General features: G+C 39.1%; 1 protein-coding gene across 4 annotated transcripts in view; it reads left to right on the forward strand.

Moving 5' to 3' along the window:
- Positions 1–27639, forward strand: part of MAP2K4 (mitogen-activated protein kinase kinase 4) — a 107048-nt gene that overhangs the window by 12412 nt on the left and 66997 nt on the right. For 3 of the 4 annotated variants that reach the window (XR_014014028.1, XM_081219866.1, XM_081219867.1), the window contains one exon: positions 19032–19134. The exons of the other annotated variant lie outside the window; for it this stretch is intronic. Coding sequence is in view for 2 of the 3 variants with exons in the window: in XM_081219866.1 (XP_081075992.1) it covers positions 19032–19134 (103 nt within the window). In the remaining variant the exon portion in view is untranslated. The remainder of the gene's footprint in view (positions 1–19031; positions 19135–27639) is intronic. 4 annotated transcript variants of the gene reach the window in all.

The raw sequence follows: 27639 nt of genomic DNA on the forward strand, positions 1-27639 counted from the left end.
GCAATAGAGTAAGGCAGCTAGATCCTCGGATAAAAAATTTTAATTGGTCCATCATTGTCATCCTTCTCTTACCTTAAATAAAAATAGTATATGATTTCCTGCTCATAGTGAACCTGCATATATGATATATATCTACATGTAATGTAGTTACAGCTTCTATTTTATGCTATATTTTATTTATTTTTTATTTTATTTTATTTTTATTTTTATTTATTTATTTTTTTTGCGGTACGCGGACCTCTCACTGTTGTGGCCTCTCCCATCGTGGAGCACAGGCTCTGGATGTGCAGGCTCAGCGGCAATGGCTCACAGGCCCAGCCGCTCCGTGGCATGTGGGATCTTCCCGGACCGGGGCACGAACCCGTGTCCCCTGCATCGGCAGGCGGACTCTCAACCACTGCGCCACCAGGGAAGCCCTATGTTATATTTTAATTTTAACACATCTACTATGACAGTTTTTAGCTTTCTGTTTAAATATTTCTGTTAATATTTAATATACTTTTAAATTTTTATTTACATATTGACATAAAATCTAATTTAAGAAAAATGCTGACATTTAAAAAATTTTAAACTGCATTTGCACTGTTGCTTTTTTTCTCTTAGTGGTATTGTGAACATAAAACAAGAGAAACATTGATTTTATTTTATTTTTTAAATTTTATTTATTTTTATTTATTTATTTTTGGCTGTGTCGGGTCTTCATTTCTGTGCGAGGGCTTTCTCTAGTTGTGGCGAGCGGGGGCCACTCTTCATCGCGGTGCGCGGGCCTCTCACTGTCGCGGCCTCTCTTGTTGCAGAGCACAGGCTCCAGACACGCAGGCTCAGTAGTTGTGGCTCACGGGCCCAGTTGCCCCACGGAATGTGGGATCTTCCCAGACCAGGTCTCGAACCCGTGTCCCCTTCATTGGCAGGCAGATTCTCAACCACTGCGCCACCAGGGAATCCCAACATTGATTTTATTAAATTTAAAATTGTGTATGCAGTGACTATAAATGGCTCTGTAGGTAGATGTAAAAATGCCTTTAGACTTTCTAAATGGTACTGTCCCTCTCCCATTGTTGCAGAAATGATAGGTTTGCAGTGCTGCTTGCTTTATTACACGTGGCGGAACCTAACTGTGTATTCCCGCTTGATGCCCGCTTTTGGTTGCCTTCACTACCTCTTTACACTGTGACTGCTTTCTCATATCTCCCCTTTTATTTCTGCCTCTGTCTTTGGGAGGTCCTTCTCTTACTTTTCCAGCTTTGGGAATTCATACAGTTTTATACATGCATTCACAGAGCACATGTTGGACACATAGGTACCGTCACATGAGGGAGATTATTGGGGCAGAAGTGAATAGAAGAGGTCTCTGCCCTTAGCGGGCTCTTAGTGCAGTGGACTAGGGCTGTTCCTGCGTTGGTTGCAAGCATACGACTACTGATGCTGCAGATCGATTAGTAGCTGAACCCAGGATGAGGTGGTGCAGGAGCGCATATGCACTGGGTACCTTTGCTTCCCCTGTTCTGTTCTAAGAGAGAACTAACATGAGGGCTGCTGTGGGGTCTCACGATAGCTGCTTTCCTGATTGGAGACCACGGCTCAGAGATCCAACAATGGCCTGTCCTGCTTTGGAGTCAAGCAGAGCTGTCTGTGCTGGCTCGGACCTCAGTGGAAGCCTTGAGGAAGTGGGGGAGGGTTGGAGCTGGAATGATGGTACGGAGGGCCAGCTCTGAGGTCACAGCATTTATTTTTGAACTCTTGGTTCCTATATTTTAGGGTTAGTTTTCAGTTGCTTACATATATTAACACTTTTTCCCAAGCTGGTCCTATGATTTGCATGTCTTAAAAATTATAAGTGCAATTTGGTAATGTTTGCAGAAAATCAGTCTTCCAGTTTGCTCTGGAATATAGTCATTAACTGTATGTTAAAAGTAGCCACTCATTTCTTTAAAAATAAAGGGCTTGAAATCACCAAAGCAATGTTTTCTTAACTATTAGGGCATACTCTAGTGCCAGAATCTCCAGTTTCATTTTAAGGGTGTTTCAGAATTTTCAGGAAAACTACAGTTTAATTCATTAAAAATAATTACATAGCATACCGTAGTTGTAGGAGGGGATAGAGTACAAAGAACACAAAAGTCCATATTGTTAGAAGTCCACCATGTTTGAGTCTGCTTCAAATGCTCAATTCTCCATCATAAACCAAAGAGACTTATTTTGAGATGATTCTGATGACTAATGGAAGCTCTGAAGGATTAATTTTCCCCCATTGTTTGACTTACACATAGTTTTTATTTTTTATATTGTTACATTACTGTTCCAATCAGTTTATTACAATTGCCTGTTACGAGTTAATGGCGTTTTATTGGTGATGTGTGTGTAGGTTTTTAACACACACACAGACAAATAGTGTGAGTGCATATTTAATTTTGGAACCAGATTTTTATAGAAATTCACTAAAAATCCACTTTGCACCTCATGATCTTTTCTTTTTTATCAATTATAGTTTCTGCATTTATTTGCTTTTTGGTTTTCTAAGTATATATAAGATAATATATATTTAATATAAAATTGTTATTTGAGCCAACAGTGTTATATTTCTTTAACACTGTTAGATTATTGAATTTTTCTAAGGTCTGTATGTAAGACTACATCAGGGGAAAATGTTTTTTTCCCATGCAGAGCTCCTACATTTAGAAGGTTGATTAGTTCATCATTTACCATTTGTAGATAATGATTTTGTACTTGTAAATATGTTTATGTGATTTATGACTCAGTTTGAATGATCATATCTCAGTGGCTTTAATGAGCTAACTTGAAAACATAGTTCTTTAGAATATGATTTGCTTTGCTTTATAAAACCAATTTTTTGGGGGGAGGGGGGCAGGAGACTTGCCTAGAAACAGTTTTTGAGATATGGTTTTGTAAATGTCAAATTTACCTTAGTGTATCGGCATTTTGACTTTTTGCTTGTATGAGAATTGTGACCCATTAAAGATCCCAGGGCACGGGGATTTTCCTCAGAAAATGCCTAGTAGAATCCTGTGCCGATTAAAGTGAGAGTAGTTAGGAATTTGGCAAATACTCCTAATAATTTAGTTTTCATACAAGGGCACTTTTAGCCTTCTTTTCCCCCCTTACTGCAGTGCATTTTCCGCCCATGGCTGTAGAGTTTTTGAGTGCTAAAGACAAGTTTTGGTAGTGTTGAGTTTCCGTAGCTTTGCCTTTTTTACTTTTGATAGCTCTAAAAAGATTTAATGGCTTTAAAAAATTGTTTTACTTGAGAATGTTTACATAGCAACAGGATCTTTATTTAGAAAATTACATGTTGCAGAGCTGACTGTTATCCTTGAAGTCACTAATAGAAATTAGATTACAGGTATTGATCGCTTTTGGTAACCCTGCACACCAAAGTATTTGGGGGGAAAATGGAGGTATCCTAATGACAGATTTTCATTTCATCGTGAAACTATTCTTTTTAAATAAGTACCCCAAATTGTTTTTAAATTGGTAATAATAAAAATGAAACAGTAAAGAGGAGGAAGGATGTTTTGTGAATCTTTCCAGAAGTCTGAGGAAGTCATTAATAAGTTTACTGACCTGATAAGTTCTGTAAAAGATGATGTTTCACTCAAGAGAGTATTTGACTTTACTGGAGGTGGAGTATAGAAAACCACGGAAAGGAAGAAGTGGAGGGAGGGTCAAGCTGTCCTGTGTTGAAAACTAAGAGCTTAGAACATTCAACTAATTAAACTTCTAATTTCCCATTTTATGTAACAAAAATCTATACCCAATGACTAAAATTTTATTGTTTGGAATTTATTAAGCTCACCTAAGTTTTTCAGCAATCCTAAGAAACAGAATGACCGCATTTGCTACTACTGGAGGGTAACATGGTTTATTTAAATCTATATACACGCTGAACTTAGTTACAAAATGAGACTACTGTAGGGTTTGCCGTAAGCCCCTAGGACTGAGCGTCTAGTACATTCATCACTGTCTGTGGACCATGATGAACTGCCAGGGGAAAGCCCAAGCTTTCCAACAGCTTTTATACTAATTGAAGCCCAAGAATCGTTGTATAGGCAGAGTCAAGGTTCATGCATCCCCTTTATACCATATACCATTCCAAGGGGAATGCTACCTAATTATCTTTGATCTTGGAAGTGGTGGGAACATTAATTCTTCCTGAAAATTGGTTTTGTTGCTAAAGGAAGGAAGGTTTCAAGTATCTGTTGCACCTTAAAAATCATTTGGAGAAGCTTACTGTGTGGTGTTTTTGAATGAGAAAAAAATTAGTGATTCTCCCACATTGCAGAAAGTTTCCTTTTATTTGCCAGTTGAACTTTACTATGAGCAATGAAAGGATATTTGACAAAACTTTTGTGAGAAGTTTCCAGAAATTATTCCCAACTAACTCTCCAGTTAATCAAAGTGGTTTTCAATTTAGCTTATATATTTAGGGCGATGGTTTTCAAACAAGGTATAGTAAATACTTGAATTCTTACTGCATGATTTTATGAGTGCTTTCAAAATCCAGACACAAGTGTCCAGATGAAAAGATGTTCTAGAAGAAACTTGGACCTGCCATGTTGGTGTTGATTTTCTCATTAGGTAGAAATCAGTGAACATTAATCAGAAGTGAAAATCAAGTGTATACATATTTACTCCCCTTCAGAGAACCTCTTAAAAGGTTAAATAAACGGAGGCACAAATATAACATTTAACAAACATATCTATACTGCTAATGGTAAGAGGCACTGGGGTCTTTAAAGATGGATTAAATCTAGAGCCTACTCTGAAGAAGTTTATGTTCTTGGAGAAATTGAACATGTAGAGACAGACTATGTGGTTGAAATGATAACAACAGATAACTCTCATTTACGGTGTGCCAAACTCTGTTCTAAGCTTTTTATTTATCTTATCTAATCTATCACTTTATTTAAATTATCTAAGTAAGTTATTAACTCTTTATTTCTTCCAACAATCTTATGAAGTAGGTATAATAGTTATTATAGATGAGGAACGGAAGCACAGAAAGTTTAAGGGAGTTTTCTAAAGTCATACAGCTAAGGAGTAGCAGACTGTGTGACCTTGGTTTGGTCACAGGTTACATGTTATAAACCATAGTGTTTTATTGATTCTTGAAAGAAAGCGGTGAGCACTCATAGGAATGATTTTCTAAACCAAATGGCTTTTGAGGAGTCTTCACTTGAAAATTGTCATGAGATCTGGACATAACATTTATATATCATTTTTGATTTTCTGGCCCTGGAGAGTTTCAAAACTTTATCTAACAAGCCTGACTGAACATTAAGTGGAAAGATTCCTTCTTGTGGCTCCAAAGCTAGGGACAGAGGGATCTACCACTAGGGAGAAAGTATTTTCAAAAAATCAGAATTATTCTGGCCTAGACAGATGCAGAGAATGGATTGCTTTGGGATTCTCAAACGACTTGTGTGTCTGGGGAACAGCTGACCAAGATGAGTAGGTCAGGAGACTGGAGAGTCAGTGAACAAGGTGGCCATGCGCTGTGTGAGGACAGATCTGTGTACAGGCTCTTAAAGACGAATTGATGTCTTCAGATTTATGTCCCTCCTACTTTGTTATAGTTAGGGGTGGAAGAAAGCACATTATTTAATTTTTAAAAAACGTTTAATGATAGAAGTTTTCAAAGTTAGTATAGTGAACCCCATGTACCCATTACATGGCTTCAACAATTGCCAGCATATGGCCAATTTTATTTCATTTGTTCCTCCTCCCTCTACCTATCTCTACTAAAAAATTTTAAAGCTGATTCTGATTATCATGATTTCATCCACAAATGTGTTTGTCACACATCTTTTAAGTGATAAGGACTCTTAAATACATAACTTTAATGCCATTATCACACTGTTAAATAAACAAAACAATATTATCAGATAGCCACTCAATGTTCAGATTTCCTCAAATGCCCTACAGATGCCTTATTTACAGTTGATTTGTTCCAAGTTGACATCTCAACAAGGTCCACACACATACTGCATTTGGTTCATATGTCTCAACTTTCTTTACAGTAGTTACCTCTTCTCTCCTTTTTTCTTGCCATTTATTCATTGAAAAAAAATGGGTCATGTTTTTTGTAGCATTTTGCACATTTTGGATTTGGCTGATTACATCCTTTTAGTAATTAGTGCTTCACATTGCCCTGTATTTCCTGTTAATTTGTAGTTAGAAATAAGGCCTTTGATCACATAGATATTCAAATTTTTGGCAAGAACACTTGGTAGGTGGTGCTGTGTATTTTTTTTTTTTTTGGCGGTACACAGGCCTCTCACTGCTGTAGCCTCTCCCCCTGCGGAGCACAGGCTCCGGGACCATGGCTCACGGGCCCAGCTGCTCCGCGGCATGTGGGATCCTCCCGGACTGGGGCACGAACCCGCGTCCCCTGCATCGGCAGGTGGACTCTCAACCACTGCGCCACCAGGGAAGCCCCTGTGCTGTGTATTTTTTGTTGCGTCACATCAGGAGGCATATGATTTCTGGTTGCAGCTCTTGTTAAGATTGATCCGTGGGCTTTGGTGCCGTCAGTGTGTTTCATATGGAATAAAGTTCCCCATCAGCCTTTCACCTGATGGTTCTGGCTACCATCAGTGATTTTTGTCTACATTAATTCTTTCATTCGGGACTGGTTAACTTGTGTTTCTAAACGTTTGTGGGCTCTGCAAATAGTTGCTGTTGTCAACCAAGAAACAAAGTTTGTGTTTGGGGCATACTATCAAATGCAAATTATTGCATTGATTATCTATGACTTAACTGCACCAGTGCCGAAGGATATGAAGTACGTGACTGAACAGGGTTAGTGAAATGCAAGAGTTGCTTAAGAAATTGTCACTACTAAAAGGTGAAGAATGACACCTGTTGGACAAGTACATACCAGTCACTGAGAAGGTAATTGCCAACTGGAACACAAGTAGTTCACGTGTGTTTTATATCTTGGATGAGAACTCCTATTTACTTCTTGTCTCATCAAACTGCCTTTTGATGACTATCTCTGGTTCCCAAGTACTGGCAAGATAATGCTTGAAGGACCTGAGCATTCTAATCACTGAATATAAATTAATGAGCAAAGCTGGAATCCGGTTTGGGACTGATCTTAATTTGGCAGAACTGGTTTCACATACCCACTGGTTCTTCGACTTCACCAGAGATCAAGAGATCTTTAAAAGTCCCAAACCAGATTCCAGCTGTCTTAAGCAACTCTCCCATTTCACTATCCCTGTTCAGTCACCCGTCTTGTAACTACACTATTAAAGTCTCCACGTGGTGATCTTCTAACACTGATTTGACCTTGCACAATTTGTAAATAACAAATCAGAGACATTTCAGTCAGGATACTCTCATGTACTGTATATTCAGAAAGTAGATAGGGTGCAATATATCCTCTTTGAGTGCCGTTTAACTCTCTTTATTAATCTTACTTTATTCTAACCTTTTAAAAACCTTAATTTATAGAATACATTTATGGGCAACAAATAGTACTTAACTGTGTCCACTGAAAAGTGAAAGTGTTAGTCACATCTTAATGTTTTTTTTTTAATCGGGAAGGATTATTCTGTGGGGTACAAAGAAGCTATTTGGATGTTGGTGAGAGGAGTATAATAGTGCTGTAGTTATTGCTTATACATATACAATATTAGCTTTGTATGGAAGATGCTGATTCGTTTTCCACCTCTGTTATTTGCTTTGGTAGTAACACAGTTGGATATAAATTTAAATTTGGATTGTGGATTATTACTTAAAATTTCTTTAAAAAGATGTATAGGGTAATACAGAACTGAAATGGAAAAAGTTGGTTGAGTGTATAAAAGATGATCACAAGCCATGCAACGCAAGTCAGTTAAAAATGCCAGCTATCTTTTTTTAAAGCCAGAGGATGGCTGATTAATCCATGTGTCATGAAGTTCTATAGTTAGGAGCGTTTCTCTCGTTGAAGCTTGCTGGCTAACTTTTTCAGAGAACCTATTTAACTTCTAGTTACGCATCTTTCGATTAATGAGAACAAAAGAAGCAACTAATTAGATCTATTGGGAAGTATGGATAAAACCCCCAGTCAAGATGTCTGAGTGAAACTGTTTGTCCTAAAGGTGTTAAATCAAAACTTGAGCTTGGATTATTCATTTATTCAAGAAATATTTGAGTTCCTGTGATACGCAGGTGCTTTTTTTATGGAAAGTCACCAGAGTGCTAAATCTAATTTCCAGTGGTCAAAAGTCATCCAGATGAGTATGAGAATGCTTATGTTCAGAGGCTGACTGTGTTCCCGAAGAAGCAAGGGGTTGTTATATAACAAAGGTGGTATGCTCTCGGTGACTAGTTGAAAATTGTATAGTGTGGGGCTTTTTGCCCCTCCTCTGCAGTTATTAAATTATCGCTGAACTACTCATGGTGTTTGAGAATTGGGGAAGTCATCTTTGAAATAAAGCTTCCCTTCTGCTTTAGGTGGTGCAAGCTGCAGGCTTGCTTATAGGTTTGGATAGCATAAAAAATCAATTACAGGTATTAATGGAAATAAGGAAAGATTTATTTCTTGAAACTGACTTCTTCTGCCTTTAGGAAATCTTAATAGTCCTCACTTCTCAGTGTTTCACATTTTGCCACTCTGAGGTGTTTTCTGACTGCAAGCAATTTTCCAATGTCAGTTGGGTGCCCAACAATTCAATTCAATTCTGACACTATCTACCTGGAGTTAGCATCAGATCTCACAAGTTAAAGGGTTCGGCCCCATAAAGCTGCCCTGACTTCAGATCCAGCTGCAAATGGGGTGCCGAGGCTACTCACGCTTCTGCTTGGCTGACTGCAGATTACAGGGTTCCCTTACCCACCGCCCCCAGGTTCACTTATTTGCTAGAATAGCTCACAGAACTCAGGAAAACACTTTACTTATGTTTACCAATTTATTAGAAATGTGTAACTCAGGAACAGCCAAATAGAAGAGATGCACAGGGCAAGGTGTGGAGAGAGAGGAGGTGCAGAGCTTCCACACCTTCTCTGGGCTTGTCATCTTTCTAGCACTTTGATGTGTTTACCAGCCAGGAAGCTCCCCTAGCTCATCTTTAGGAGTTTTTATGAAACTTTCATTACATAGGTATGATTGATTAAATCGTTGGCCTTTGGGGATTGAACTCGATCTCCAGACCCTCTGCCTTACATGGAGGTTAGTGGGTGGGGCTGGAAGTTATAACCCTCTGATCACTTGACTGTTTTTTCTGGAGATCAGCCCTCCCATCCTGGAGTTTTGGAGGTTCTCCCCACCCCCACCTAATAAGCAAAAACTCTGATATAGTGGAAGGAGGCTTGTTATGCATAATAAAGACGCTCATCACTTAGGAAATTCCAAGGGTTGTAGGAGCTCTGTGCCAGGAACCTCCAACAAATACCAAATATATTTTTTATTATATCACAGACAATGTCTGTAGCAAAACTACCTGCATATAATAGACGCATAGCTTTGAATCAGTAAGCTTTCTAGACAGGCTAATCTATAGTTACCTGGAAAGAAGAGTAGGTACCCACTATCACTTTGGCCAGTGGATGGTTGATTTTCTGTCGTGAAAAGGATCAAGATGTCCTGTCTGCTAGGACTAAAGTGGCACCTCTAGTATGATGCTAAACTGTCTGTAAAAAATACAGCTTTCTGTATCCTAATCTACTTGCTAACTTATAGAGTCTAGAAGAGTTAATTATTTATGACTGTGTGGGAATCCTTATTGGCATTTTGGGCAGATGAGGAAAGAAATTAGATAAGGGAGGAAATTAACATTTGATAAAAATCTGGCTTTGTTGTGTGGTTAATAATATTATTCTAAGTAAACTCTTTAAGAAGTCAGATCTGGTTGTTTTAGTAGCTCCCCGACTTGGGCACTGCTGTTGGCTGAAATATTCATCTCCTTGCCCTGTGGCCTGGAGCCACTCACTAGAGCTCTAGGACAGTGGTGCTTAGCCAAGAACAGCCTTGTTTTTCCTTCATTGTGTTGTGCACCTGTGCTTTTCTTAACACCGAGGTACATATAAAAAAGATTTGAAGCACTGATTGAAAAAATACTGATGGTATTATTAGAAAATATGGTTAACGAGCTTATTTCGTTTCTGGGTGGTGGGGTGTTAAAATGATGACGGCAGGATGCTGTGGGTTTCCCGAGCAGGGAGAGTGTACGTGATATAAGCGCAGTGGGCACTCTGGCTTCTCGTTAGAGCTCAAGCAAGCCGCCGTGAGAACATCACGTGTGGCCTGTGCCTCCACAGAGCCGCAGCATGGGCTCGAGGTATGGACGAAAACTGGAACAAGCTTCACGACTTTTCTTGACATGGTTTTCCTAAGTTTGCATATTATGTGCCTTGTCCCACTAGAAAGAGAGCTACCGACAAGGAAGACTCCTTATGTGGATGGTTTTCCAGAAATCCTAACATCTTGCTCTGGGTGCGTGGTGAGACAGTAACCTAAACCTTTGGGGAGCTGATGAGGAGTTTCATTAGAATGTTGAAGGGTCCGATTGGGAGGTCTGCACATCACAGGAGAAGAGACCACAGACCACCTGCATAGAAAGTTTGGTTGGAGTTGGTCAACACAGTGTTTGCGTGTCACTTGTCTCCATGGGGCCCCTGTTGACATGTTCACGGATTTGAAGCTTAAGAACAAAAATGCCATGTGGATTTGGCTGAGTTTGGGGCATTACACGGATGTAAAGTGTTCTGAGCTCCTGGACAAGGTGCTGGGGACCTTTACTGACTTACTGTGCTGCAAACACTCCCCTCCCTGACTAGGATTAGGATTGTCAGCGCTGCGTGTGGCCTCTGAGCTTCTCTGTGAAGGGAAGTAGTGCAGGTGTGTAGTGGGTTAGGCCTTTCGTACAAGGACTGTGAAGGCTGATGATAAAAGAGAGTGCGAGCACGTGAAGGACTCAGAACGTCTTCCTCTTCTCCCCTAACCTGGGGGTGGAGGTGTGCTGACAGTATGGCTGCCACCTTTTGAGTATCCATTTGGAACCTTCTCAAGGTGGGTGTGTAACTGGAATTCCCACTCTTAGATTCCTATGGAGGCTGTGCTTGCACGGGCAGGAGCATGGCATTGTGTGTATGTGTGGGGGGGGGTGTTTTCCTGTTTTGTTGGAGATTAAACTATTGTTAACTTAGCTGATTCATATACCTTGAAAAATCTCAAATGATATAACTTATGAAATATTACAAGATGATAGTGGTATGGATATGTCCAAGTTGTATCAGCAGGTATATCAGAGTGCCTATGTGTACTTGTTTTTTTTGGGTTTTTTTGCAGTATGCGGGCCTCTCACTGTTGTGGCCTCTCCCGTTGCGGAGCACAGGCTCCGGACGCGCAGGCTCAGCGGCCATGGCTCACGGGCCCAGCCGCTCTGTGGCACGTGGGATCTTCCCGGACCGGGGCATGAACCCGTGTCCCCTGCATCGGCAGGCGGCCTCTCAGCCACTGCGCCACCAGGGAAGCCCCGCGTACTTGTACTTTTAAGGCCATTTTTTTTTACTTGTTCTCTAGGGCTCAGTAAGATTAGGTTTAGAGAACAGATTAGAAGACTCTGATGTGAGGAGCAAGGAGGCTATAATTAAAACAGAGACAAAAAACGCTTAGTGCTGAAAACCAGAAAAGTAGAAAAAGAAAAAAGTCACTGATAATTCTAGCACTTTGAATTAATCACCAGTGATATTCTGGAGAATGTGGCCTGTGTGTGTACTATAGATTATCATATGCACACGTGCTTTACTAAAATGACAATTTATCAGACACATTACTTATTGCCTGATTAAAAAAGAACTCTTGGGCTTCCCTGGTGGCACAGTGGTTGAGAGTCCGCCTGCCGATGCAGGGGACGCGGGTTCGTGCCCCGGTCCGGGAAGATCCCACATGCCACGGAGCGGCTGGGCCCGTGAGCCATGGCCGCTGAGCCTGCACGTCCGGAGCCTGTGCTCTGCAACGGGAGAGGCCACAACAGTGAGAGGCCCGCGTACCGCAAAAAAAAAAAAAAAAAAGAACTCTCACTGTTAAAGTTAGTTCTAATGTCAATAGTCTTTATGGTGTGTTTTCTTGGTAGTAGTGTAGTATTCCAATTATGGGTGTGCCATAATTTTTGTAACTAATCTAACACAGATGTCTCTGCTTTGAATAACTTTCTTTTCATAGCCTTTAACTTCCTAAAGGATAAATTCTTAGGAATGGGTTGGCCATAAAGACATTTTGAGATGTTTGCTAGGGATGGCCCTTTTTATGGAGAAAGTGAACCAGTTTATCTCACAGCAGTGCTTTGTTTGTTCATTCATTTGTCTGTGTCCTTTTGTTTACTGAAGAAGTGCTAAGGATTTATGTGTCTGGTGTAATTCTAGACATTGAGGCACATGAGAAATGGTTTCTGCACCCCTGAAACTTAGGGTGTAGTGGGCAAGGTGGGCATCACCTAACCACAGATGGTGTAAAAGTACAGCTCTGACAAGTTCTGAAGGGATGCTGCTTCTCATACCCTTTGTTAACATTCATTTTAGGACTCTTTATTTATGTGTGGTATTAAAGGCAAAAAATGAATTTTAATTTTTTGGAGAGCTAGAAGAATTTGATAATTTTTTCATGTTAATGGTTTATTTCTGTTCTGTTCGTATTCCTTCTTTTGTTAATTACCTTTTCATGCTCCTTGTGTATTTTCTAATTGGGATATTTGCTGTCCTACTGATCAGTAAGGCCCTTATATTCTCTCGCAGCTTGTCATTTCAGAAGGTAATGATTTCAGCTGGGGCTTTGTAGTTCAGACAGAAGGATTTCCTCTTTGCCCCTCAGTGAACCTGGGGACCTCACAGGAGAGCTTGGGACCATGGAGATCCAAAGCCAAGATGCTGCTCAACAGAATGTTTGATTCTGTCTGCGTGACTGTGTGGACAGGCATCTCAAGCCCTGTTTATCTCAATAAAGCCTTGACATCTGTGCTGTCTTGGTAATGCCAAGAGGGTCTTCCTGAATTACATTGCTCCCTGGGTGTTTTTGAAGAGTTTGGACTAGTGAGGAATTGGCTAGTTTAGTCTGAGGAGTTATGTGTGTTTGCTGGTGATAGACATCTGGCTCATATTAGTCCTCACCACAGTAGTTCTGCCAAGTAAGGGGTGGTTTTTATCTTGGTTTTACAGATGTGTGAATTACTAGACCACAGAAATATCCCTCTTTTTATCTTTATCAGTATTTCATTGGTGGTCATTTAGCATCTAGCAAAAGTACTTTCCCCCCCCATTCCTACCCTTTAACTTCCTCCCACCATGTTCCTTTTTAATTTTGGCAGGATGCCAAAGAAGATAGTCTTTGTAATTATGTCACTACCTTGTCTATCCTTTTGTCCCCACTGCCTGGCAAACCACCTTGTGTATAAGTGTGATATTTCTGCACCTATGGCTATGTAACTTATTACACTGGACTTCCCCCAAATCTATCTCACACACAAAAGTGTCAAAATGTGCGAAAGGGGCTGTTGGTTTCTTAAACTCAGCGCTGTCCAGTTTCCAAAATGCTTAGCTGCATGGATGAATGACGGTGTTCTATTTTACTGATGAGAGTTCAGTGTTCTAAGTGAGATTTTGTGAAGTTTTGGAAATTGCTCACCCTGATGTACCAAAGGCTGGCAGAGGAGGAGTAATATAATATTAGCTGGTAGTAGCTCATTTACTACTTGGAAGGCCTGAGATTGCAAGTCTAAAATGTACAGAGTTGCCCATTTCTTCTAACTGCAAGTCAACATCCTTCCTCTCTTATTCTCTCGAGCTTATGAAATAAGTTAGGGCACTTGTCACGGTAGTAATTTAGGCAGAAAAGGGAATGAAAGTAAGTTCTTGTCTACCACTTTATTTCCTCATTTCTGAAATTGTTTGAGGTTGCATAGTTGGAATTGTCTTCCTCTTTTCCGGTGATTACATATAATTTAAAAAATTATTCTGGATACTCTTTCTGTTTTGAAAATTAGGTACTCAGAGTTAGAGCCAAGGGAGAAATGAGAATTTAAGGCAATTCTTTTTCCCCCACCCCTGGTGGGATGCTTGGAATACTTGGTATCATATGAGTGATTTGTCCATTGTAGTTCAAGTTCCCACTTTCTCCTGTGCTTGGGTCAGGGGAGTCCCCTGTGGTGCTGGTAGGAGCCCCTTCAGAGGGACTGGTTCTGATCGCTTTTTCATTGTTTCTACCCAGCTCCTTTAGCATGTGAGTAGTGGCTTGAAAGAGCAGCTGTTTAATTTTTCATGATTCTGTTTGTTACTCACATGTCTGCATTCAGCTAGTGGGTCTGTTGGGGCGGTCTCAGCTCAGTGGGGTAACTGGGACTTCTGGGCCTCTCCATGTGCTCTTTCAGCATCAAGGAAGCCTGACTGAACTGCTTTCCATTTAGTCTCGGTAGCTTTCCAAGAGGGTGAGAGTGCAGACTGCAAGGGCTCATGAGGCTTAGCTTTGGACGTCATATAGCATCCCTTCTGCTCTATTATTCTGGTCAAAGCAAGTCCCAAGGCCTGCCCAGATTCAAGAGAGAGGGAAATGGATGCCACCTGTTGATGGGAAGAGCAGCAAAGTCACATTGCAAAGAGGCGTGGACACAGGGAGCTGTGATTCATTGGTGGCTATTTTTGTAACAATCTACCACATAACCCACAGTGGTCTGAAAGCTGAAAGGTGTCTTCCTTTTGGCTTCAATATTCTGTGAGTCTGAGTTGTTCTGTGGTCAGAATTAGAGCAAAAGGTATTCCTAGGCTGTAGTGAGTATGGATGTACTTGGACAAATCCTTCTTCAGAATCATGGTTCTGAGTATTCTTGAAGATCCCATGCTTAGGAACGTTCCTCTCATGAGAACTGTGAGGAAGAAATTGCATATGCATGATATGGAAAAGTCTGTGTAAATATTACTGGTGTTCTCTTAAGGCGGAGCTCTGAAACCAGAATTTCAAGGGTGATGCAGAAAGGCTGGCCCTTCAGTCCTCGGAGTGGCTGAGTGGGGCCTGAGGCTGCTGAAACACCTCGGCCAGCTTTCGGGCCAGCTATGATTTTGATTCTCTCGCTGTGTTGAACAAATGTCCTCATTTTCTTTGTAAGCTATGGCATGAAAAAAGTTAGGCAGTATTGCCCCAAAGGATACAGCAGCACTTCGGAAATGTGGTGGGATGAGGACAAATACTGTTTTCCTTATCAGTCAGTGTTCTTGGGTGCAAACAACAGAAACTTATTCTAGCTAATTTAACCCACACTATAGTTGTCTGGGTCTTTCCATGTCAAATTTATTCCCAGATCAATGAACATTTGAAAGTATTTTCTGTATCAGGCACTGAACTTGGGTTTTAAGTATACAAAGACAGTCTTCTGGATGGGAAACTTCTTCCATATGAATAATTTAAGATGTTTGACATACTTTGTTTCTATCCTACTGTATTTAAAGGGGAGGGTCTGTTTATCTCTGTTGACTGGTTAGGAATTGATTATTTGCTGACAGTCTTACCAAAGGGGTAATTATAATCACAGATTTATAGTCTTTCTTGATAATCACTTTAAATTACTTGTACAAATATTTTACTCCCTATTAGCTTCGAAAAATCTCCACTGGCCATTTATAGTATCGCTTATTTCCTTGTACCCTTTTCTCCCTGTGGAAGTTGTTGCAGGCTTTTGAAAAAAATCCACATTGATCTAATATCCTATTTGTTTGTAGTTTTGTTATTAAAAATATCTGAATACATGGTGACAGGTTGCCTTTAGGGTTTAGTTTTTTGAGCCCCTTGAGAAAGAGAAGTAAAGATGAGAAAGACCAGACCTAATAGAGGTTCTTAGTTAGAGAAAATGAATGGGAGAGGAAGAGATGCTTAAACAAACAAAAAGGCTCATGCCTACAGAGATTCAGAAATAGCCTTTAAGGTATTGTAAAAGCTGCCTCCTTCTACCTGTCCCGGAATCTCACCTTTGATGGACTTTCTGGAGCTTTCCTTCTCCTCCTCAAGGCTGACCACTGTATGAGTTCCTCGATGGGCAGTTGGGGTGTGCTGCTGAGAACAGGCTGTGTAACTCGACCTCAGGCTCTTGAGTCATTGCTGCTTACAGAGGCTTTGAACTTTTATAGAATTCTTTGGCATATTTTGTTGGTGAGAGATCAGAATATATACTTGGACTGTTTTCAAGATAGCTGCAGATGTTTCTGAAGTATAGAGTGTGTTTAAGTCTAATTTATGTAAGTTATGTCACATTCTGTTACTTGTGTGCTTGTTCATTTATGCAGTAAATATCCTTTAAAGACCTCGATTTATTTTTGTTTAAATGTGAATGCAGTGTGCAAAGGAATCTGTGTGTGTGTGTGTATTAGGTAGAAATATTTATTTTCAAAAGAACAGTTTGAGTACGTTTTAACTGTAGTAAAACATACTTTATTTGCCCGGGAAGGTTAGCTACTGTCCTGTCAAATTGGGCTTTTGAAGAGAGGGCCAGTTTTGGTGTTTTTCTTTGGATAGTTTTCACAGTGATTCTATGTTCTGTTATTATCGTTAGTATTTGATCTTAGTCTTCTATCACTTTTCACCATATAGAGAACATGGGTGATGTACCAGGTAGTTTCAGACACACACACGTGGCAGGTGGCGTTCAGCTTTTGATGTGGGGAGTTCGTAAGCATTGAGCTCATTCAGATTTATGATTGCAAAGGTCCTTAACTCAATTGTATCTCCAGAAACTTTGTTATATAAAGTAACATTCATAGCTTCTGGTACTTTGGGGGCCACCTTTTCAGTCCACTACAGTCTGCCTTCTGGCCCCCATATAGTCACATCTGCCCCACATGCAAAGTACATTCACCCTCCTCCATCATCCCCAGAAGTCTTAACTCATTACATCATCAGCTCAAATTCAGACCTCATCTAGACATCATCAGCTCACCAGTCCTAAATCTCATCATCAAAAGCATCTAAATCAGGTATGGGGTGAGACTCTTGAGTATGATCCACTGTGACACAAAATTCTTCTCCATCTGTGAACCTAGTAGCTAGAAGATGAGTTATCTGCTTCCAAAATACAGTGGTGGATCAGGCATTGGATAACAGTGATGGAGATTCCCATTCAAAAAGGGAGAAAACTGAAGGACCAGAGGAGTGAGCAAGCAGTCCCAAGCAATTTTAGAATCTAGCAGGGCCTGCGAATAATCCTCTGCTTTTAAGTATTTCTTAAAGACAGATTTCCAAGAAGTGAAAGAACATATTCATTTAAAGCTTCTTGTACATTGCTGAACCTCTCACCAGAGGTTACTTTTCTACCAGCAGTGTATTTTGCTAGTGATTCTTTTACCTGGTCACTCTGATCACCATGTTATCATTAAAAAAAAAAAAAAAAAGTATGTGTACAAAATAAAACCTATAAACTTTCCCAATTTCACATGAACCAAAATTTTAACTGTTTTTGGGGTTACGAGTACCTTTCATAATTTTTTCTCAATTTTGCTTAATTTTTCATACCCTTGCCAATTTTTCTATTTTTCTTGATTTGTGTGATGTTTTTATATATTTAGAATTTCTGATTTTGTATTATAAGGATTTTCCCAAGTTTTCATTTAATTTTTTAAAGGTTTTTTGGTAAATACAGAGTTTGCTTTTTTAATACAGTCAAATCTGCCGTTTTTTGTAGAGTACCTTTCGCATGTATAGTTTGAATATCCTTTCTGTACTTGCAGTCAAATAAAAATTATTTAAAAAAAAATTTGGTACCCAAAAGGGCAACTTATGAGGAAAATTCATGTTGTACTATGGTTATGTCTGACAGTGGGCTTCTTAGGAACTGCCATTATCCTGTAGAAAGGCCCATCCCTGAGAGCTGATCCAGCTCTTGTCCTGCAGTCCTGTCCGACTAGCGTGGCATGCTCAGCCTTCCACGTCTCGTGAAAGCACCGGGCTGAACAGGTTGAGCCCTCTAATCCATTTTCTGAATCCATTGAGGTGGGAAGGTGCTTGGATGGCAGAGATGTTGTTGGAATAGGTATTGATTGGTATATGTATAATAAAGTGCGAAGAGTGAGCGCTAGGAAAAGTATCCTTAATATGTACATGAAACCAAGGTGTACTAAAAATGTGGAAAAACCCAACTCTGTTACAAAATTTCCATATAGTAGACCCCTGCATTAATGATTTTGTAAGATTTATTGACATAGAAAAAAATATGGTCAGTGAGTAGAGCATGTTACAAAACAGTATTGTGTGGTCCAATTTTAATTGTAGAGGAAAAAATAATGCCTCTATCTATGTATAGAAAATAGTGTGCAATAGATAATGATTGTTTTGGGGTAACGGGACTTTTAAGTGTATATACAAGTTTTTAAAACCCTATATATTTATAGGTGTATATATAATATTTTATACATTTTTGTTTCTTTATCTTTTCTGAATTTTCTGACTTTTCTGTAAAGGACATTTTTTTTTTTTTTTGGTATAATATAAGGTATTGATACTTTCTCCCTTCCCATACCAAAGAAATTGCCTCCCCCAAAATGATTATTTGATATACCTGTGTTATTAACTTGAAGTTGATTGTACCATAATGCTTTTAGGCCATTATGATTGCAGAATGCTTCATATTCTTAACTCAGTTGTTTATATTACATTCGAGGGAACATGATTTTTATTAAACTAAGGAAGTAAAATGTAACACTGGAAAGATGCTAATATTTTAGTATTTTTCAGTATATCTGCTGAGGGGAATGATTTTTATTGTGGTGTTTTTACTTACAAAAGCCTTAGCATCTCTGAAGAATATAAACTGGAAACACTGAGCATTGTTTTCTGTTGTTTTGGAGATAATGAGTGATTTGTGGTTAGTAACAACTTTAGATCATTTTTATTTACTTTTTCTTAATTCTGAGCAATTCTTTGCCACCTTTCAAAATATTAATTATATGTTAAAGCAAAATTTTCTGCCTTTTGGTGTGAATTTCTTTTGCCCTCAGAATCCTACCTGTTTTATAGTACTTGAAACTTTTACTTTTTATTTGTTATTTCTTAGGTAAACGCAAAGCACTGAAGTTGAATTTTGCAAATCCACCTTTCAAATCTACAGCAAGGTTTACTCTGAATCCCAATCCTGCAGGAGTTCAAAACCCACACATGTGAGTATTCCTGGTAATTAAATAAAAGGCTCAACTCAAGCAAGGGTTTTAAAGTTATTATGTTTTATGAATTTTTTCAAGTTGAGGGGTTGGTATTTCTGTTATCCTCTGGGCCATTTGAAATATTGCTGTTTGAACTCAAATAGAAAGCTGTTGATTCTGTAGTCTGAAGTAGGCAAACACAATTTTCCTTTTTAAAGTTTACTTGAAGGGAAAGGAAGAGCTGAAGATCCAGTTACATTTAGATCGTTTTAATTTCTCTCTTATTGAACTCTGAGAATATTATTTTTACCTCTCCTTCTGGATTTCCAGTTAAGTTGTAAGTAGTATTTAGAAAACTCAACTCTCCTGTAGATCTGCACAAATCATCCCCACTTACTAGGTGACAAAATAGATTTCCATTCTTAATATACTGAGTGTCTATAAGTTTTCCATGTCATAGTAGATTGAAAGAATGTGTACATGTCAGTGATCTTTTAAAAAATTGTTTCCCTTAATATTTTTAAATTAAAAAATAGAAATGATATTGTAGCATTTTACTGAAAAGTATTAGAAATATATTAGTTAATTTAAAACAATCTCGCCATAATAATATTTTACAGAAACCTTTGAATCAAAGTGAAGTGAAGTATTAAATAATAATGTTTTCTTCTTCTCAAACCTGGCAAGAACATGAAGGGTCAAAGCCAGTGGATTTAAAGTATTTCTACTAATGTCCAGAAAAATAATTTTCACCTAGTTCTAGTATTGAGAACTATAAAGCAAGTGGTGGAAGGTATGGTTTAAAAAGCTGTCAGAATCCATTATTTTATAGTTTTGTAATAATTCCTCAACAATCTGTATTCAAACTTTATTAGACTACAGATACATTTATTTTTCCCGAAGAGGCACATTTATTGCTGTTTGACATTTGGTATACATTGTATTTGCAAACAGTAACACATTGGTAGAAGGTAGACTGTCTTGCAGTAGGAATGTTGAAAATGTTTTATTTTTAAAACATCAGTGTCTAGAAGGAAGCAGCATGTACGTGTGTCTGTACGCTCTTATGGTTACACCTATCACCTAAAGGGGAATGAAAGAGATTTTCAATGAAAACTGAGTCGCAGTTTATTTGCTTGGGAGTGGTGTCTGTCAGCTTTATTAGACTGCTGTTCACAGTGAGACTTCTTGTCAGAGCTCAGCCTTGTTACCTTCTCTGCAACATATTGAGGAAGGAAACTCTTAGTACTGCTTAATTAGTCAGAGCTCCAGCAGCAGGGAAACACTGTTAAAAGAACCTCCTTCCTCATTTCCTAGAATTTCTAGTGAAAGCTAGTACAAAAGAACTTAAAAGAACCTTAAAAGAACCTCCTTCCTCATTTCCTAGAATTTCTAGTGAAAGCTAGTACAAAACTAATTCTTGAACATATTCCATTTCTGTTGCCTTGGTTGCCAGCTGAACCACACATTTGAAGTCTAAAAAAGAAGGATATGTAGTAATCGCCAAACTTAAACAAATCTTTCTTTCTTTCTTTTTTTAAAAGCCCCCTTGGACAAAGAGAAAGACAACCTGATTTGCATTTAGAACTAGAAAAACATTTACATATTTGTACTGTCTCCCCATTAGCCTTTCTTCATGTCTGGGGGAATTCATGGACAGAATCTTTTTTTTTTAAACAGTAAACAGGGTGGTGAAGAAAAAGCTTTCTTCCAAAATTTGAGTCTTTCAGTTTTTGTTTGTTTGTTTGTTTCTTGTTTCTTTTTTTAAAACTACTTCATAATAATCCTGTAACTGGCTAGGTTTCTTATTTATCTCTTCCCAGAAGGTGTTAAAAGTTTGAGAGGACACAGTAATAGGCATCTTTGTGATAGAATCTTTGGAATTTGATTCTACTATGTAAAAGTTTTAGACCCTGCCTTTGAGTTTTATTATTGCACTGGTCTGTTATCTGGATCAGGAATAGGCAACTACGAGAATTGATACCCGTCAGAGACAGTTGTTTCCCTGCTTAGGGCAGCATATCTTCTCTACCTTCCCACCGCCTTCCACAGGGATCCTCTGTATTCTTCCTGTGTATTGAATACTATCAGGCACTAAAAACCACTGTTGATCACTGCTTAGGATGAGTTTGCAATTAGAAGATATAACTTGCAGTAGGTGGAGGCTTTGAAAAAGACACCTCTATGCCATTTATATGTGTTTCCTCCTTTTAAAATTTCCTTGCATTCAGTTCTTCTTGAACTTTAGTTATAAATATAAAACTTTTTAAATGAGTTTAGGAAAAGATAAGATGAAATATAAGTAACTAATGAAGTTCTGTCCCAGGGACTAGTTTCAGATCCAACTGACATTTGATGTCTACTGGGTGCAGGATTCTGTGGACGATTAAAAACAAAAAGATTAAGACAGTGTCCTTATTTTCTGAGAAATAGCAGTTTAAATAAACTTTCAAGAAGACAGAAATTCAAGAAGTAAGGCATAAGGTAATACAGATCAAAAGTCAAATGAATGGTGCAGGAGGGGTAAGAGCACTTCAGATAAACAACTTGGTGAAAAGTTTCACAAAGGAACAAGGTTTGAACTGGATTTTGAAAGCCCCCTAGAGGAGGTTATGTGGAGAGAGGGGAGAATGGCATTCTGGTGAGTGTCAGCGCACGCTGAATTTGGGGGCCACGTGTAGATCTGTTTCATTGTAGCAGAGATGTTAGTTACAGATTACCTGTTTCTCACTTTTCAGCATTTTGCCTTTATTCTTGGTGTTCCATAATTATATGAGAATATGCTTAGGTTTGGATCACCTTTCTGTGTACCGGATGAGTTGTTTTAGTTTGAAGAGTCACATATCTTTTTCTGAGAGAGTTTCTGCTGCTTTTCTTTTGATAGATTCCTTCATGTTTTTCCTATTCTCTCTTCCTGAAATGTGTGTTATTTGGTTTTTGTATCTCTGAATTCTCTTGGTCTTTGACTTTTATATTTTCTATCTCTTTGTTTTCTTGCTTTATATTCCTTTATTTCCTGACCCTTCTATAGAATATTCTATTTTGGGAATTGATTTTTTATTTCTAAGAGTTGATTCTGGCTTTTTCTTAGTATTCTATTCTTAATTTATGGATGTAAAGTCTGGAATTTAAAAATTCTTTCCTATCCTTTAGGTAATCTATTTCCTCAAGGGTCGCTTTTTCTTTTATCTTTGTCTTTCTCCTTTGTGTCAGCTTTTTTCCACATGTCTAGTAGTTCTTGGTTGTCCATTGATAGTTGAGGATGAGGAAATTAGAAGACTTATTGGAAGCTCTGGTTAGAGGCAGCCAACTGGTGGGCTTGACTTGACTTTTCTGTGAATGGTTTGAGTGCTGGCTGTTAGGCCAGGAATACTCTAGATGCCATAATGAGTAGGGCAATATTTGCCCTAGGAGGCATTGTTTTTTCCAGATAGCATGTTTATTTTCTTTAGAGACATGCTCTCTTTTCATTTTGGGGCAGGTGGAAAGGAAAGGAGGAGCTGAGTAAGCCTTTCTTCTGGAAAGAATTTTAATCGCTCTTCCATTTCCAGGCTTTTGTACTTTCCAGCTATGAATCCTCTCTAAGGTTCTGTTGGGACCATTACCCATCTCTCGTCTCGGCGGCATGCTCCCCTCCCACCATGTGTTATGGGTGCTAGTTTTCTCTGTTGCTATTTTTTTAACCCCTTATTATGGAAAGTTGCAAATATATCCACAACTGGAGAGTGGTAGCTGAATCTCTATGTATTTATCAGTCAGCTTTAGCAGCTTCAGCAGTTAATATGGCCGATAGTATTTTTGTCTATTCCTCTACCCTCCTTAGTTTTAACCAAACCTCAGACATATTATTCCATCCATAAATATTTCAGGATGAGTTTCTAAAAGACAAGGACTCCTTTTTAAAAACACAATCATAATATTATCATTATCTCTAGTAGGATAAATGATTCTTCAATATCATCAAATAAGTATTATAGATTACTTCATCACTTTTTTTTTTTCAAGTTTGAAGCAGGAGCTAAACAAGGTTTTATACTGCACTTGGCTGACAAGTTTTTGAAACTACAGAGTCCCTTCCCTTGGAATTTTTTAGTTTTGTTTTGTCTAGATATTTTTGTCTGCTTTCAGGTGTTCAGAAATTTGTCTAAATTTCTGTTTCTTTATTGTTTATTTCCTTTAAAAAAAAATCATTCTTTTCATGTGAGTCCTTAGAGAGTGAGGAGACAACCTGAACAAGAAACCTTGGTTTTTAATTATCATTGGTTAAAATTATCAGTATTTCCAACACATGAAAAAGTGAGTGTTAGAGACTCTTGTACCTGCTACCTAGATGTAAGAGATGTTAGCATTGTGCCATTTGGCTCTTTAAATGAAAGATTAAGCTGTAAAACTAAAGAGTGCAAGGAAAGATGAAAGGAAAAAAATGTTTGGCTACTTCTGACATTTCCATCAGGATTGGATTATACTAGGCACTATATGTCTTTTTGATACCCCAAGGGTATTCTTATAAATGTGGCAGGCTTGTGCTAAAATCATGTTCTGTATATAAAATTTGACATGAACAGAAGTAGATATTCCACTGCTGTGTTCTGTGCTTTCATCATGCTGAGTGATGTGTGAGCGCTCTCAGTGTGCTGAATCATTTAGAATGCACCAGATACGATTGTTATTCTGAAAGAACAGCCCTTTTATCTTCACAACGTATCAGGATTGTACAAGAAGAACCACCAGCTTAAAAGCTAACATTGGAAATAAATAATGATGAGTAAAGATACATTTGGGGGCTTAAGCTAAACATTTGGGAACCATATGTTGTAAATTTAAGGGGCTCTGTGTTGTTGAGACCAAGAGGATCTCATTTTTCTTTATTATATTTGAACAGAAAAAGGCTCAGTTGTGCCATAGAACATGCCTCTCACTGTTGTGGCCTCTCCCGTTGCGGAGCACAGGCTCCGGACGCGCAGGCTCAGCGGCCATGGCTCACGGGCCCAGTCGCTCCGCGGCATGTGGGATCCTCCCGGACCGGGGCACGAACCCGTGTCCCCTGCATCGGCAGGCGGACTCTCAACCACTGAACCACCAGGGAAGCCCTAAAAGAAGTTTTGAAGTCCCCAGTTAATCACTAGTATTCTTTTTTTTTAAATTTAGTTTTGGCTGCATTGGGTCTTTGTTGCTGTGCGTGGGCTTTCTCTAGTTGCGGCGAGTGGGGTGCTACTCTTCTTTGCGGTGTGCAGGCTTCTCATTGCAGTGGCTTCTCTTGTTGTGGAGCACGGGCTCTAGGTGCGCGGGCTTCAGTACTTGTGGCACATGGTCTCAGTAGTTGTGGCTCACGGGCTCTAGAGCGCAGGCTCAGTAGTTGTGGCATGTGGGCTTAGTTGCTCCGCGGCACGTGGGATGTTCTCGGACCAGGGCTCGAACCCGTGTCCCCGGCATTGGCAGGCATATTCTTAACCAGTGCGCCACCAGGCAAGCCCAATCACTAGTATTCTTAATTCCATGATGAGCCTACTCAGTAGAGCATCATCTTAAAATGCAGAACAGTAATTATAAATTACGTAGGCACTTATTGCTGGTTAAATTGTGGAAGCTTTATCTTTTAAACTTATTATCTTGGATTAACTGTTTTGTTACTGCTGGAGTCCTGGTTTCTATCGCAGCGTCATCACGGCCTCTGTGACCTTCAGTGTGTCACTTAACTCTGATTTTAGTTCAGGCATTGAATTAGGATAGTGACTTTCATTATTTTGTATGGTGAATGGCAGGGGGTGGGGGAGAGAAAATGAATATGAATAGGAATGAATATGAATCAAGCTAGTGTTGTGCTCCTTTCTTGAAATAAAATCTTGTGCATGAGGCTGACAGGCTGTTTGTGGAGGTGGGAGAGAGCTCTGTGGTCTTGTCTACCTTCATTCCTCAAAATAGTCCCAGGACATCTCTGGTCAGTTCCTGAGTGTGAAAACCATTAGTCTACTTGAGCTTAAAACATTTTTTCCATCTCTGAAATTTTTAATGTAATCATAGTCATTTGTAATCTCTACATTTTTGTGGTGGAGCCCTTTCACATAATGGCAGTAATTTTATGGTAGAAATACTTATAGGTACAAATTAGTACCCCAAATTAAAAAAGGCCAAATGTGTCAAATTCTGTGGGGTAATCTACTTATTTTGGGCTGGTTTAGATTTACTGCAGCGAACTTTTTTTTCTTCCTGTAGCAAAATATGCATAACATAAAATTTACCATCTTAACCATTTCTTAGTGTACAGCTTAGTGGCATTAAGTACGTTCATGTTGTCGTGTATCCATCGCTGCCATTCATCTCCAGAACTCTTATTTTCTCAAACTGAAACTCTGTATCCACTAAACACTAACTCCCCATTCCTCTTTCTTCTGGCCCCTGGTAACCACCATTCTACTTTATGTCTCTGTGAATTTGATTACTCTAGGTGCCTCATATAAGTGGCATTATACAATACTTGTTGTTTTGTGACTGGCTTGTTTCACTCAACATGTCCTCATGCTCCATCTGTGTTCTGGTATGTGTCAGAATTTCCTTCTTAAGGGTGAATTATATTGTATGTATATATGACATTTTGTTATCCATTGATGGGCATTTCGGTGTTTCTGACTTTTGACTATGGTGAATAATGCTGCTGTGTGAGATAATCTTTCAAAACTTGCATTCTTAAAGTTCAGAGGTATTTAATCTTTCCCTCAGTTCCACACTCCACCTCCATGCACCTGATGGTTGTACTTGGAGGGCAGTGGTACTAGGTGTGACTGAGCTGATTCTCTTTGTGGCCCTCCACCCTTGGAGAGTCACTAGTATAATTCTCCTTAAGCTGGACTCAGGTATTGGATGTTAATTCTGAAATATTTATTTAAAGAAATTAATGTGATAAATGCTGTTGAGTTGCTTGTCTCCCGAAAATGAACTTAGTTTTGGTGTTTTAAATCATCTTGATTCTCGAATCGGAGACTTAGACGTTAAAATATATAATCCGTAGTTCTTTACCTATAGTACTGCAAAGTTCTGCTCTTTAAAGAAATGTCTGGTTGCTTTGCTTTAGATGAGTTTTCCAACCATTTGTAATCAGGCAGCAAGTTTTTGAGTTCTGATTTACTTCGTAATGTTATAGAAGTCCTTTGCTTCTGTAGTGTAGGCATGTTTCTGAAAACTTCTGTCTACTAATAAGGAATTCTACCATTTAAAGGAAACATCATCTCTTTTCAGAGTATTCTTTCTTCTTATTATTATTTAAAATTGAGTCACAGTATAATTACATTACTGTTCTTGAGCAAATGTGTTTGCCCCAGAGTTAATAATTGCCTCATTAAATGGTTCACTGTGAATCTCTTCTCCACATCATTAACTACTTAGGTGATCACTCAGTTCTTTTTTTCTAGAGTCATCTGTCTATCTATACAGTACTCTTGCTGTATTCTGGAGTGGTTGCACTTTATGGCTGGTGCCATTGTTTTGTGAATGCCTATGTTACTCTCCTGAATTTGATTCCCTTTTTCAGGGATTTCATGTTTTCTTCCTTCCTCCCTTCCTCCCTTCCTCCCTTCCTCCCTTCCTCCCCTCCTCCCCTCCTCCCTTCCTCCCCTCCTCCCTTCCTCCCCTCCTCCCTCCCTTCCCCCTCTCCTCCCTTCCCCCTCTCCTCCCTTCCTCCCCTCCTCCCTTCCTCCCCTCCTCCCTTCCTCCCCTCCTCCCCTCCTCCCCTCCTCCTCTCCTCCTCTCCTCCCCTCCTTCCTTCCTTCCTTCCTCCCCTCCTCCCTTCCTCCCTTCCTCCCTTCCTCTCTTCCTCTCTTCCTCTCTTTCTTCCTCTTTCTCTCTCTCTCTCTCTCTCTCTTTCTTTCTCTTTCTTTTTCAGTTTTTCTCTCACATTTTGGGGGAGTATATCTTCTAATGGCTTCCTAAGATAAGTGTTTTTTCTTAGTAAGTAAGGTTTTGGGGTCTTTGCATGTCTGAAAATGCCTTTATCTAACCCTCTTAATAGATTAGTAGTTTTATTGACTATAGAATTCTGGGGTAGATATTTTTCTTCAGAGTTTTGAAAGCGTTGCTCCAATGTTTCCAATGTTCAAGCGTTACTGTTAAAAAGTTATATGCCGTTGTGATTCTTGAACTTTGGAATATAACCTGCTTTTTCTTTGTGGATGATTGTAGGATTTTTTCTTTTCCCCTGTGTCAGAAATCTGCTTTGGTTTTATTTTCCTTTTCTCTTCTTCCTTTCTTCTTTCCTTTCACTGAGCTCTTGGTGGACTCTCTTAAACTAGAAACCACTATCTTTCATTCTAGGATATATGCTTTATTTTTCTTTTATTCTTTTGATTTTCTCCTGTTCTTTTGATTTTCTCCTTTCTGGTAGCTCTCCTGCTGGAACTCCACTTTAGGTTTTGGACCTCTTAGTTGGAGTCCCTCTTTTTATCAACTTTTTTTCTCCTTCAACTTCGTATGTATTTTCACTTTTTGTTTGTCTTTGGTTGATCCTTGGTTGTCTCACACACACATGCATAA

The sequence above is a fragment of the Mesoplodon bidens genome (assembly GCF_964165515.1).
Source record: "Mesoplodon bidens genome assembly, chromosome: 19".
NCBI classification, from domain to species: Eukaryota; Metazoa; Chordata; class Mammalia; order Artiodactyla; family Ziphiidae; genus Mesoplodon; species Mesoplodon bidens.